This window comes from Hyla sarda, chromosome 2, assembly GCF_029499605.1.
Source record: "Hyla sarda isolate aHylSar1 chromosome 2, aHylSar1.hap1, whole genome shotgun sequence".
Taxonomy (NCBI): Eukaryota; Metazoa; Chordata; class Amphibia; order Anura; family Hylidae; genus Hyla; species Hyla sarda.
In genome coordinates this window covers 98,789,006-98,802,387 of record NC_079190.1, presented here as the reverse complement: position 1 = coordinate 98,802,387, position 13,382 = coordinate 98,789,006, and the positions used below count along the sequence as shown (strand labels likewise).

The following is a 13,382-nucleotide window of genomic DNA, read 5'->3' as shown; positions in this document are numbered from 1 at the left end:
GCAATTGGGGAGGACCAAAAGTTCAATCCTCTCGTGATGAGATCCGATGCTCATAAGAAGGGGCTCCGTGCGGAAACGTATGGTACAGTCCAACCTGGCTCCGTTGACCGCGGAGATGCGGAGTGGCTTGACAAGACGGGTCACCGGAATATGGAATTTATTCACAAAGGACTCCCGAATAAAATTTCCAGAAGCTCCAGAGTCCAGACAGGCCACGGCTGAGAGGGGAGAGCTGGCTGAAGTGGAAATCCGAACAGGTACCGTTAGACGTGGAGAAGCCGACTTGGCATCAAGAGACGCCACACCCACGAGAGCTGAGTGTGAGCGTGCGTTTCCCAGACGTGGAGGACGGATTGGGCAATCCACCAGAAAATGTTCAGTACTGGCACAGTACAAACAAAGATTCTCTTCCTTACGGCGATTCCTCTCTTCCAGGGTCAGGCGAGACCGATCCACTTGCATGGCCTCCTCGGCGGGAGGCCTAGGCGCAGATTGCAGTGGAGACTGTGGGAGAGGTGGCCAGAGATCTAAGTCTTTTTCCTGGCGGAGCTCTTGATGCCTCTCAGAAAAACGCATGTCAATGCGAGTGGCTAGATGAATGAGTTCATGCAGGCTAGCAGGAGTCTCTCGTGCGGCCAGAACATCTTTAATGTTGCTGGATAGGCCTTTTTTAAAGGTCGCGCAGAGAGCCTCATTATTCCAGGAAAGTTCAGAAGCAAGAGTACGGAATTGTATGGCGTACTCGCCAACGGAGGAATTACCCTGGACCAGGTTCAGCAGGGCAGTCTCAGCAGAAGAGGCTCGGGCAGGTTCCTCAAAGACACTTCGAATTTCCGAGAAGAAGGAGTGTACAGAGGCAGTGACGGGGTCATCACGGTCCCAGAGCGGTGTGGCCCATGACAGGGCTTTTCCAGACAGAAGGCTGACTACGAAAGCCACCTTAGACCTTTCAGTAGGAAACTGATCCGACATCATCTCCAGATGCAGGGAACATTGGGAAAGGAAGCCACGGCAAAACTTAGAGTCCCCATTAAATTTGTCCGGCAAAGACAGGCGGAGGCTAGGAGTGGCCACTCGCTGCGGAAGAGGTGCAGGAGCTGGCGGAGGAGATGGTTGCTGCTGCTGTAGCTGAGACTGAATCTGCTGTAGCTGCGACTGGAGTTGCTGAGTCATGGTGGTCAAGTACGACAGCTGGTGATCTTGTTGGGCAATCTGTCGGGCTTGCTGGGCGACCAGTGTGGGGAGGTCGGCGACAACAGGCAGAGGAACTTCAGCGGGATCCATGGCCGGATCTACTGTCACGATGCCGGCTGGCAGGTAGTGGATCCTCTGTGCCAGAGAGGGATGACGTGGACCGTGCTAGTGGACCGGTTCTAAGCCACTACTGGTTTTCACCAGAGCCCGCCGCAAAGCGGGATGGTCTTGCTGCGGCGGTAGTGACCAGGTCGTATCCACTAGCAACGGCTCACCTCTCTGGCTGCTGAAGATAGGCGAGGTACAAGGGAGTAGGCAGAAGCAAAGTCGGACGTAGCAGAAGGTCGGGGGCAGGCGGCAAGGTTCGTAGTCAGGGGAGATAGCAAAGTTCTGGTACACAGGGTATAAACACACAAAAACGCTTTCACTAGGCTCTAGGGCAACAAGATCCGGCAAGGAAGTGCAAGGGAGGAGACTAGATATAGCCAGGAAACAGATGGGAACCAATTAAGCTAATTGGGCCAGGCACCAATCATTGGTGCACTGGCCCTTTAAGTCTCAGGGAGCTGGCGCGCGCGCGCCCTAGAGAGCGGAGCCGCGCGCGCCAGCACATGACCGCAGGAGACGGGAACGGGTAAGTGACCTGGGATGCGATTCGCGAGCGGGCGCGTCCCGCTGTGCGGATCGCATCCCCAACGGCCATGACAGGGCAGCGCTCCCGGTCAGCGCTGACCGGGGAGCTGCAGGGAGAAAGGCGCCGTGAGCGCTCCGGGGAGGAGCGGGGACCCGGAGCGCTAGGCGTAACAGGGGTGGGACTACGACATCACAAGCTGCCGGCGCCGACTCCAGCGTTCGGAACAGTTTGTTCCAAATGCTGAGCAGCGGAGTACCCCTTTAATGGCTCCTCCTGTGTAAATTAAAAGAACCAGTGGATGGAAAACTAGATCACTTGTGTATTTGTTTTTGAATACCACTCCTCTATAGGTTTTAACTTTATATTTTTTATTTTTTAGAACATCTAAATGGATAACATCTTCTCACATGGGGAAACCATAAATGACAACAAATAATACGTCTCGATTAGTTTGAATGAGGGTAACATGCTAATAAAGAACCAGTAAAAAAATATTAGTGTTTTATTCATTCATATGTTATTCAAGATGCCTAATAACCCTATCAATCCAAAACCAAATTTGTGTCTATCCAGTTTAATGTTTAATGTGTAACTGAGTATTTATGTTTCGTCATCTTAGAGAAGAAACTCCACTTGTTGGTAAAATATCAGTATTAACCAATGAGACCATATAATGCTTATAATGCACAGCAGATTCATGTTTGGAAAATGTGGTGCATATTTCAGTGTATGGAATTTGTAAGAATCTCATTAATATACTGTGTAAAAAAATTTTGCAAAAATGTCCTCCATTTATGATATGGAGACTTTGCCGATCTAGTGGGACTTTTCCCTACTGACAGAAGAGGGAGTTTCTGTAATTGATGAAAGCCAGCCCCCTGATGATGTATGTGTATATGTAAGTGACAGTGCTAAACATGGGCCTGCTGGAGCTGGACATGTAGGGGCAAGGTGTGTGATTATTACATTAAATGGCACACAGGATGATAAGGGAGGAGGGCATAGAAATGGCACAGGGGTGATAATGTAGGGAAATAAAATGGCACATGAGGTGATAAAGGTGGGGATGAAATGGCACAGGGAATGATGAAGGGGGGGGGGGGGGGGATGAAATGGCACCAAGGCTGATAACGTGGGGATAATCAAATGGCACAGGGGGGGGATGAAACCACACAGGTGGGTGATAAGGGAGAGTAATGAAATGGCACAGGGTGTGATGAAGAGTGATGATTAAATGGCACTGGGGTTGATGAAGGGTGATGATGAAGTGGCACAGGGGGGGGGGGAGATAAGGGGGGGGAGTAATAAAATGGCACCAGGGATAATGAAGTGGGGGAAAGGAAATAGCACATGGGGTGATGAAAAGGGGGATGAAAAAGCACAGGAGGTAATAAGGAAGGGTAATGAAAAGGCACTGAAGGTGATAAAGGGGGGTGATAAAATGGCACAAGGGGGTAGAAGCCACATTTGTAATGCTGATACTTAAATAAATATATATATATATATATATATATATATATATATATAACTTCAAAAATGGTGCGGCACTCCAAATATCCAAAAAATAACTATTTATTCCACATGTCAAACAGTGCGACGTTTCAGCCCCTCAATGGAGCTTTTTTCAAGCATAGTGATACCACACACAGGCTGGGGTTATATACCCAGCCCAGTAATAAACAGTAATTACATAATTGATCAATACAGTGATAAAAATACATAAAATTACAGTGCAATATAAAAAATAAAGTGCTTAAGAGTACCATAGGTACATACATAATGTGTACAGTGTCACAGTGAAAGTTTAAAAGCAATATGGCTTGAATATACAAAACTCCATCATAATAATAGTTAATAATACACCACTGATGCATATAAACATTGATTAAATATACATATACAGAAAACGCCTACCCGCTCTGTTGCCATGCCGTTCGCCACATTTGGCTTGTATACAAACAGTATGCGCCTGCGCCAAAAATACCAGGGATAATGAAGTGGGGGAAAGGAAATAGCACATGGGGTGATGAAAAGGGGGATGAAACAGCACAGGGGGTAATAAGGAAGGGTAATGAAAAGGCACTGAAGGTGATAAAGGGGGGGTGATAAAATGGCACAGGGGGGTAGAAGCCACATTTGTAATGCTGATACTTAAATAAAAAAAAAAAAATATATATATATATATAGTTACATAGTTAGTACGGTCGAAAAAAGACATATGTCCATCAAGTTCAACCAGGGAATTAAGGGGTAGGGGTGTGGCGCGATATTGGGGAAGGGATGAGATTTTATATTTCTTCATAAGCAGTAATCTTATTTTGTTCCAGGAATGTATCTAATCCTGTTTTAAAGCTGTTAATTGTTCCTGCTGTGACCAGTTCCTGAGGTAGACCGTTCCATAAATTCACAGTCCTCACGGTAAAGAAGGCGTGTCGCCCCTTTAGACTAAACCTTTTCTTCTCCAGACGGAGGGAGTGCCCCCTCGTCCTTTGGGGGGGTTTAACCTGGAACAGTTTTTCTCCATATTTTTTGTATGGGCCATTAATATACTTATATACGTTTATCATATCCCCCCTTAAACGTCTCTTCTCAAGACTAAACAATTGTAACTCCTTTAATCGCTCCTCATAGCTAAGATGTTCCATGCCCCATATTAGTTTAGTCGCGCGTCTCTGCACCCTTTCCAACTCCGCAGTGTCCCTTTTATGGACAGGTGACCAAAACTGAACAGCATATTCCAGGTGAGGCCGTACCAATGCTTTATAAAGGGGGAGTATTATGTCCCTGTCCCTTGAGTCCATGCCTCTTTTGATACATGACAATATCCTGCCGGCTTTGGAAGCAGCAGCCTGACATTGCATGCTATTCTGTAGTCTGTGATCTACAAGTACACCCAGATCCTTCTCTACCAGTGACTCTGCCAGTTTAATCCCCCCTAAGACATACGATGCATGCAGGTTATTAGTACCCAGATGCATAACTTTACATTTATCCACATTGAACCTCATTTGCCAAGTGGATGCCCAGACACTTAGTCTATCCAAGTCATCTTGTAACTTATGCACATCCTCTATAGACTGTACCGTGCTACAAAGCTTGGTGTCATCTGCAAAGATAGAAACAGAGCTGTTAATACCATCCTCTATATCATTGATAAATAAATTAAACAACAGCGGTCCCAGTACTGAACCTTGGGGTACACCACTAATAACCGGGTACCAATCAGAGTACGAATCATTGACCACCACTCTCTGGGTACGATCCATGAGCCAGTGTTCAATCCAGTTACAAACTAAAATTTCCAAACCCAAAGACCTTAACTTACCTGTCAGACGTCTGTGAGGGACAGTATCAAACGCTTTAGCAAAATCCAGAAACACTATATCCACAGCCATTCCTCTGTCAAGGCTTCTACTCACCTCTTCATAAAAGCAAATTAGATTGGTTTGACAACTTCTATCCTTAGTAAACCCATGCTGGCTATCACTTATAATACAATTATCCCCTATGTATTCCTGTATGTAATCCCTTATAAGTCCTTCAAACAATTTACCCACAATGCACGTTAAACTTACCGGTCTATAGTTTCCTGGGGAAGACCTAGAGCCCTTTTTGAAGATTGGCACCACATTCGCTTTGCGCCAGTCCCTTGGCACAATACCACCAGAGAATCTCTAAATATCATGAACAGGGGTACAGATATTACTGAACTTACCTCTCTAAGAACTCTTGGGTGTAGTCCATCCGGTCCTGGGGATTTGCTCACATTTATATCACTTAACTTACCTTGTACCATCTCTACATTAAGCCAGTTCAGTACATTACATGATGTGTTACCAGCACTGACCTGGCCAATGTCAGCTCCTTCTTCCATAGTGTATACAGAACTAAAGAACCCATTCAGTAGCTCTGCCTTCTCTTGATCGCCTGTGACAACCTCCCCATTATCATTATTAAGGGGTCCTACATGCTCTGTCCTTGGTTTTTTTGCATTTATATATCTAAAAAAATATTTAGGATTAGTTTTGCTTTCTTTGGCCACCTGTCTCTCATTTTGAATTTTTGCTGTTTTTATTACATTTTTACAGATTTTATTAAGCTCCTTGTACTGTTTAAATGTTATAGCTGACCCATCAGATTTGTATTTTTTGAACGCTATTTTTTTGTTGTTTATTGCTCTTTTAACATCATGTGTCAGCCATGTAGGATTTAGTTTTAATCGTTTATATTTGTTCCCCTTTGGTATATATTTAGCTGTATAGTTATTTAGAGTTGATTTAAAGATGTCCCATTTACCTTCTGTATCAGTATTTGAGAACCCCTCCCCCCAGTCTATGTCCTGTAGTGCAGCCCTCAGCCCAGGGAAATTTGCCTTTTTAAAGTTATATGTTTTTGCCTTCCCCGCCTGTCTTTGTTTTCTACATTTTAAGTCAAAAGTAACTATATTGTGGTCGCTATTACCAAGGTTTTCCCGCACAGTTACATTACCAACCAGCTCTGCGTTGTTGGAAATGATCAGATCCAACAAGGCATCACTTCTTGTTGGGTCCTCCACAAACTGGCCCATAAAATTATCCTGCAATAAATTTAGGAATTGTCGCCCCTTTGTAGTTTTAGCCAACCCCGGACCCCAATCTATATCTGGATAGTTAAAATCTCCCATTATTACCACTGTACCTGCCCGGGCGGCCCTCTCTATTTGTTTATGAAGCCGAACTTCTATCTCTTCAGTGATATTAGGGGGTCTGTAGATTACACCAAATACTATATTTTCAGTATTTCCCTCCTTTTGTAATTCTACCCACAATGATTCCACATCCTCAGAATCATCACACACTATGGCATCATTCACACTGACTTTCATACCACTTCTTACATACAGACAGACTCCACCACCTTTTCTGTTCATTCTAACCTTGCGAAACAATGTAAACCCCTGCAGATTGACAGCCCAGTCATGCGAGGAGTCCAGCCATGTCTCAGTGACCTCAACTATATCAATATGTTCCTCCAGTATCAAGGCCTCAAGCTCCCCCATTTTATTTGCCAGGCTTCTGGCATTTGTGAACATACACTTTACATTTCCATCCTTTATGTTATTGGGGTTAATGGGATTCAAGGGTGTAAGTTTTATTTTCCTATGAAGCCTAATCCTATTAACTATTCTAACCCCTCCCTCCGCTCCACCCCCAGGTACATTTATAATTCCCACCTCTCTATCTACACTATCTTCCCCCTCTTTGCTGTAGGTTCCCTCCCCCCAAGTCCCTAGTTTAAACACTCCTCCACCCTTCTAGCCATCTTCTCCCCAAGCAAAGCTGCACCCTCCCCATTGAGGTGCAGCCCGTCCCTACGGTAGAGCCGGTAACCGACAGCGAAGTCAGCCCAGTTCTCCATGAACCCAAACCCTTCCTTCCTACACCAGCTTCTGAGCCACTTGTTTACCTCCCTGATCTCCCGCTGCCTCTCTGGTGCGGCTCGTGGTACTGGTAGTATTTCAGAAAAGACTACCTTGGAGGTCCTTGCCTTAAGCTTGCGGCCTAAGTCCCTGAAATCATTTTTAAGGACACTCCACCTACCTCTTACTTTGTCATTGGTGCCAATATGTACCATGACTGCTGGGTCCTCTCCAGCCCCGCCCAACAACCTGTCAACCCGATCCGCGATGTGCCGAACTCGTGCGCCAGGCAGACAACACACTGTTCGGCGATCCCGGTCTTTGTGACAGATTGCCCTGTCTGTCCCCCTAATAATTGAGTCCCCCACCACTAGTACCTGTCTGGCCTGCCCTGTACTCCTCCCTCCCTCCTTACTGGAGCAGACACCCCCCTGGCGGTCAGAGGCGGTATCCTGCTGCAGTTCTGCTAGCTCTGTAATGGCATCCCCCTCATCTGCCAAGCGGGCAAACTTGTTGGGGTGTGCCAGTTCAGGACTAGCCTCCCTGACACTTTTTCCCCTACCCCTCTTTCTAACTGTAACCCAGCTAACTGCCTGACTGTCCTGCAACTCCGTCCCACTGTCCTACTGCACCTCTATTCCCGAGAGTGCCTGCTCAGTGAGCAGGAGACTCCTCTCCATGTTGTTAATGCTTCTCATTGTTGCCAGTCGCCCCTCTAGATGCAGGATCTGGGCTTCCAAACGGACAACTAGCACACATCTCGCACAACAATATGCACCCTCAAACTGTTGTTCAAGGATTGCATACATTGAACAGGATGTACATTGGACTGCATTTTCCAACATGGAGGCCATCTAATTATGGGGATTTCACAAATGTATAGGAAAAAACAGACAGTCAAAATTACACTTAAAATTTTTTGTAGACCTTGTGGGTTCAAAAATTAAAACTCACAGCGATCTCAACCTCCTGCTTTCAAACTCCAGTTTTTGAAACTCCTCTTTCACGCCCCCCTCTTACACAGCAACACTCAGAAAGAGCAAGCTCTCAATAAGAGTCCCAAGCTAAGATTTATACACCTGTGCCCAATCTACTCCTCCTCCCCCCAAAATATGAATGTGGGCTATAGGCAGTCGCACCCACTCCACAGATTCACTCCGCACAACAGATAATCACAGTTTTTGAAACTCCTCTTTCACGCCCCCTCTTACACAGCAACACTCAGAAAGAGCAATATATATATATTACTAGCTGAGTACCCGGCATTGCCCGGTTTTTCCTTCCTAATCCTTGTTGGGGAGGAAAATCAACAAAGGAGGAAACTTTTGACTTGATATCCCATCCCCATATATTGTTGTCATATCCCAACCCCCTATCCCGTCCTCATACCAAGACCTCCTATACCAACCTCCTATCCCGACCTCATATCCCATCCTCCTATCTCGACCTCCTATCCCGTAATCCTATTCCGTCCTCCTATCCCATCCTCCTATCCAGTCCTCCTATCTCAACATACTATCTCGACCTCCTAACCCATCCTCCTATCCCGACCTCCTATCCCATCCTCCTATCCTGTCCACCTATCCCGTCCTCCTATCTCGACCTCCTATCCCATCCTCCTATCCCCTCCTCCTATCTCGACCTCCTATCCCGTCCCCCTATCCCATCCTCCTATCCCGACCTCCTATCCCCTCCTCCTATCCCGTCCTCCTATCTCGACCTCCTATTCCGTCCTCCTATCTCCACCTCCTATACTGTCCTCATATCCCTTCCTCCTATCCCGTCCTCCTATCCCATCCTCCTATCCCGTCCTCCTATCTCGACCTCCTATCTCGACCTCCTATCTCGACCTCCTATCCCAACCGCCTATCCCATCCTCCTATCCCTTCCTCATATCCCATCCTCCTATCTCGACCTCCTATCCCGTCCTCCTATCCCGTCCTCCTATCCCGACCTCCTATCCCGTCCTCCTATCCCGTCCTCCTTTTCCGTCCTCCTATCTCGACCTCCTATCTCGACCTCCTATCTCGACCTCATATCCCGACCTCCTATCCCGTTCTCCTATCTCGACCTACTATCTTGACCTCCTATCCCGTCCTCCTATCCCGTCCTCCTTCCCCGTCCTCCTATCTCGACCTCCTATCCCGTCCTCCTATCTCCACCCCCTATCCTGTCCTCCTATCTTGACCTCCTATCTCGACCTCCTATCTCGACCTCCTATCCGTCCTCATATCCCAAGCTGACAGATGTGTATCAGGTATTGAAATATCTCCAGCCGTACGGAAGTTATGTGAGAACATGCATTTCCCATTGATTTGCATCAGACTTTAACCCCTTAACGACCACGGATGTAAATGTACGTCCTGGTTTGGTGGGACTTCCCGCACCAGGACATACATTTACGCCCTATGTATGACCGCGAGCATCGGAACGGTGCTCGCGTCATACACGACAGGTTCTGGCTACTAGCAGCAGCCGGTGACCCGCCCGGAATAGTCGACATCCGCGATCGCACGGATGTCCGCCATTAACCCCTCAGATGCCGTGATCAATACAGATCACGGCATCTGCGGCATTGCGGCGGTACTTTGAATGGATGATCGGATCGCCCGCAGCCTGCTGCGGCGATCCGATCATCCAGCATGGTGGCCGGAGGTCCCCTCACCTGGCTCCGGCCGTCTCCCGGGGTCTTCTGCTCTGGTCTGAGATCAAGCAGACCAGAGCAGAAGATCACCGAAAATACTGAGCAGTGCTGTGTCCTATACATAGCACTGCACACTATTAGCAATCAAAGGATTGCTATAGATAGTCTCCTATGGGGACATAAAAAGTGTAATAAAAAAAAGTTGAGAAATGTAAAACTAAAAAGTAAAAAAAAATCCCCTCCCCCAATAAAAATGAAAATTGTCAGTTTTTCCCATTTTACCCCCAAAAAGCGTAAAATATATTTTTTAATAAACATATTTGGTATCGCTGCGTGTGGAAATGTCCGTACTATCAAAATATAATGTTAATGATCCCGTACGGTGAATGGCGTAAACGTAAAAAAAAAAAAAAAAAGTCCAAAAATGCTGCTTTTTTGTCACATTTTATTAAAAAAAATAATTAATAAAAAAATGATCTAAAAGTTTTATATATGCAAATGTAGTATCTAAAAAAAAAGTACAGATGACGGCACAAAAAATGAGCCCTCATACCGCTCTATATATGGAAAAATGAAAAAGTTATAGGTCGTCAAAATAGGGCGATTTTAGATTACTGATTTTGTACAAAAAGTTTTAGATTTTTTTTAAGCGGTACAAAAATATAAAAGTATCTAGCCATGGGTATCATTTTAATCATATTGACCCACAGAATAAAGAACACGTCATTTTTACCGTAAATTGTACAGTGTGAAAACGAACCCCTCCAAAATGTGCATAAATTTGGTTTTCATTTAAATTTCCTCCCTAAAAATGTTTTTGTGGGGTTCGCCGTACATTTTATGGTAAACTGAGAGGTTACATTACAAAGTACAATTGGTCACGCAAACAACAAGACCTTATATGGGTCTGTAGATGGAAATATAAAAGAGTTATGGATTTTAGAAGGCGAGGAGGAAAAAATGAAAACGCTAAAATTAAATTGGCCTGGTCCTTAACCCCTTCCCGACCTATGACATACCTGTACGTCATGGGTGGCAAGGTGTTCCCGACCCATGACATACAGGTACGTCATGGACATTACTGCCGCTACTCGCGGCATCCCGCAGCGCCCGGAAAGATGGTGGCTATCACTGATAGCCAGCCATCTTACCGTGCGACCACGGGGGGTTTCATCCCCCACCCCCCCCAGCGATCGCTGCTATCAGCTGGTCAAATCTGACTAGCTGATAGCAGCGTTTCGCTATCAGAATACTTAGCAGCGCGGTGTGTGAGTCCCGATCACAGGGATCGGGACACACACCGCTCTGCTAAGTGTCCCTGACCCGTCCCCCGGCATCACTTACCCGTCCGAGCGGTGTCCCGAGCGGTCCCGGCGGTCCCAGCGTCTTCCATGCGGTCCTGGCTGCGCTGCGTCCCGGAGGTGAGTTTCCGGCAGCAGTGCGGCATCTTCATTGGCAGCAGTGAGATCGCCGTAAAGCGATCTCACTGCTGCCTCTGAGAGTTTCAAAACTGCAACTCCCAGCATGCCCAGACAGCCTTTGGCTTTCTGGGCATGCTGGGAGTTGTAGTTTTGCAACATCTGGAGGTCCACAGTTTGGAGACCACTGTATAATGGTCTCCAATCTGTGCTCTTCCAGATGTTGCAAAACTACAAATCTCAGCATGCTCAGTCTGTCCAGGCACGCTGGGAGTTGTAGTTCTCTAACATCTGGAAGAGCACAGATTGGAGACCATTATACAGTGGTCTCCAAACTGTGGACCTCCAGATGTTGCAAAACTACAACTCCCAGCATGCCCAGACTGCCCAAGCATGCTGGAAGTTGTAGTTCGGCAACATCTGATCCTTCAGATATTGCCGAACTACAACTTCCAGCATGCCTTGGCAGTCTGGGCATGCTGGGAGTTGTAGTTTTGCAACAACTGGAGGCACACTAGTTGGGAAACATTGTCCGTTTCCTACCTCAGTGCCTCCAGCTGTTGCAATTGTTGCAAAACTATAACTCCCAGCATGCACTGACAGACCATGCATGCTGGGAGTTGTAGTTTTGCAACAGCTGGAGGCACACTGGTTTGGAAACACTAAGTTTGGTTGCAAAACACTTGAAAGTTTATTACTTAACTTAGTGTTTCCAAACCAGTGTTCCTCCAGCTGTTGCAAAACTACAACTCCCAGCATGCACGGACAGCCAAAGGGCATGCTCGGAGTTTGCAACAGCTGGATGTTTGCCCCCTCCCCCCAATGTGAATGTACAGGGTACACTCACATGGGCGGAGGTTTACAGTGAGTGCTGCAAGTTTGAGATGGCGCAAATTTTGCGCTGCAGCTCAAACTTCCAGCGGCAAACTTGCTGTGAACCTCTGCCCATGTGACTGTACCCTAAAAACACTACACTACACTGACACTAACCTAAAATAAAAAGTAAAAAACACTACATATACACATACCCCTACACAGCCCCCCTCCCCCCAAAAATGAAAAACGTCTGGTACGCTACTGTTTCCAAAACGGAGCCTCCAGCTGTTGCAAAATAATAACTCCCAGTATTGCCGGACAGCCATTGACTGTCCAGGCATGCTGGGAGTTTTGCAACAGCTGGAGGCACCCTGTTTGGGAATCACTGGCGTAGAATACCCCTATGTCCACCCCTATGCAAATCCCTAATTCAGGCCTCAAATGCGCATGGCGCTCTCTCACTTTGGAGCCCTGTCGTATTTCAGGGCAACAGTTTTGGGACACATATGGGGTATCGCTGTACTCGGGAGAAATTGCCTTACAAATTTTGGGGGGCTTTTCTTCTTTAACCCCTTATGAAAAGGTGAAGTTGGGGTCTACACCAGCATGTTAGTGTAAAAAAATAAATTTTTTACACTGACATGCTGGTGTTGCCCTATACTTTTCATTTTCACAAGAGGTAAAAGGGAAAAAAGACCCTCAAAATTTGTAACGCAATTTCTCGTGAGTACAGAGATACCCCATATGTGGGCGCAAAGTGCTCTGGGGGCGCACAACAAGGCCCAGAAGGGAGAGAGCACCATGTACATTTGAGGCGATTTGCACAGGGGTGGCTGATTGTTACAGCAGTTCTGACAAACGCAAAACAATAAATATCCACATGTGACCCCATTTTGGAAACTACACCCCTCACGGAATGTAATAAGGGGTGCAGTGAGAATTTACACCCCACTGGTGTATGACAGATTTTTGGAACAGTGGTCTGTGAAAATGAAAAATAAAATTTTTGATTTGCACAGTCCACTGTTTCAAATATCTGTCAAACGCCAGTGGGGTGTAAATGCTCACTGCACCCCTTATTAAATTCCATGAGGGGTATAGTTTCCAAAATGGGGTCACATGTGGGGGGGGTCCACTGTTCTGGCACCATAGGGGCTTCCTAAATGGGACATGCCCCCCAAAAACCCTTTCAGAAAAACGTACTCTCCAAAATCCCATTGTCGCTCCTTCCCTTCTGAGCCCTCTACTGCGCCCGCCGAACACTTTACATACGCATAT

General features: G+C 46.5%; 1 protein-coding gene and 1 long non-coding RNA gene across 3 annotated transcripts in view; one reads left to right on the top strand and one right to left on the bottom strand.

Moving 5' to 3' along the window:
- Nucleotides 1–2,315, top strand: part of LOC130358822 (chymotrypsin-like elastase family member 1) — a 36,511-nt gene extending 34,196 nt beyond the window's left edge. For both annotated transcript variants that reach the window (XM_056562671.1, XM_056562672.1), the window contains one exon: nucleotides 2,208–2,315. In XM_056562671.1, the coding sequence (XP_056418646.1) occupies nucleotides 2,208–2,216 (9 nt within the window). In that variant the 3' untranslated portion in view covers nucleotides 2,217–2,315. The remainder of the gene's footprint in view (nucleotides 1–2,207) is intronic.
- LOC130358826 (uncharacterized) overlaps nucleotides 1–13,382 on the bottom strand; it is a 115,442-nt gene that overhangs the window by 90,555 nt on the left and 11,505 nt on the right. The window lies entirely within an intron of this gene.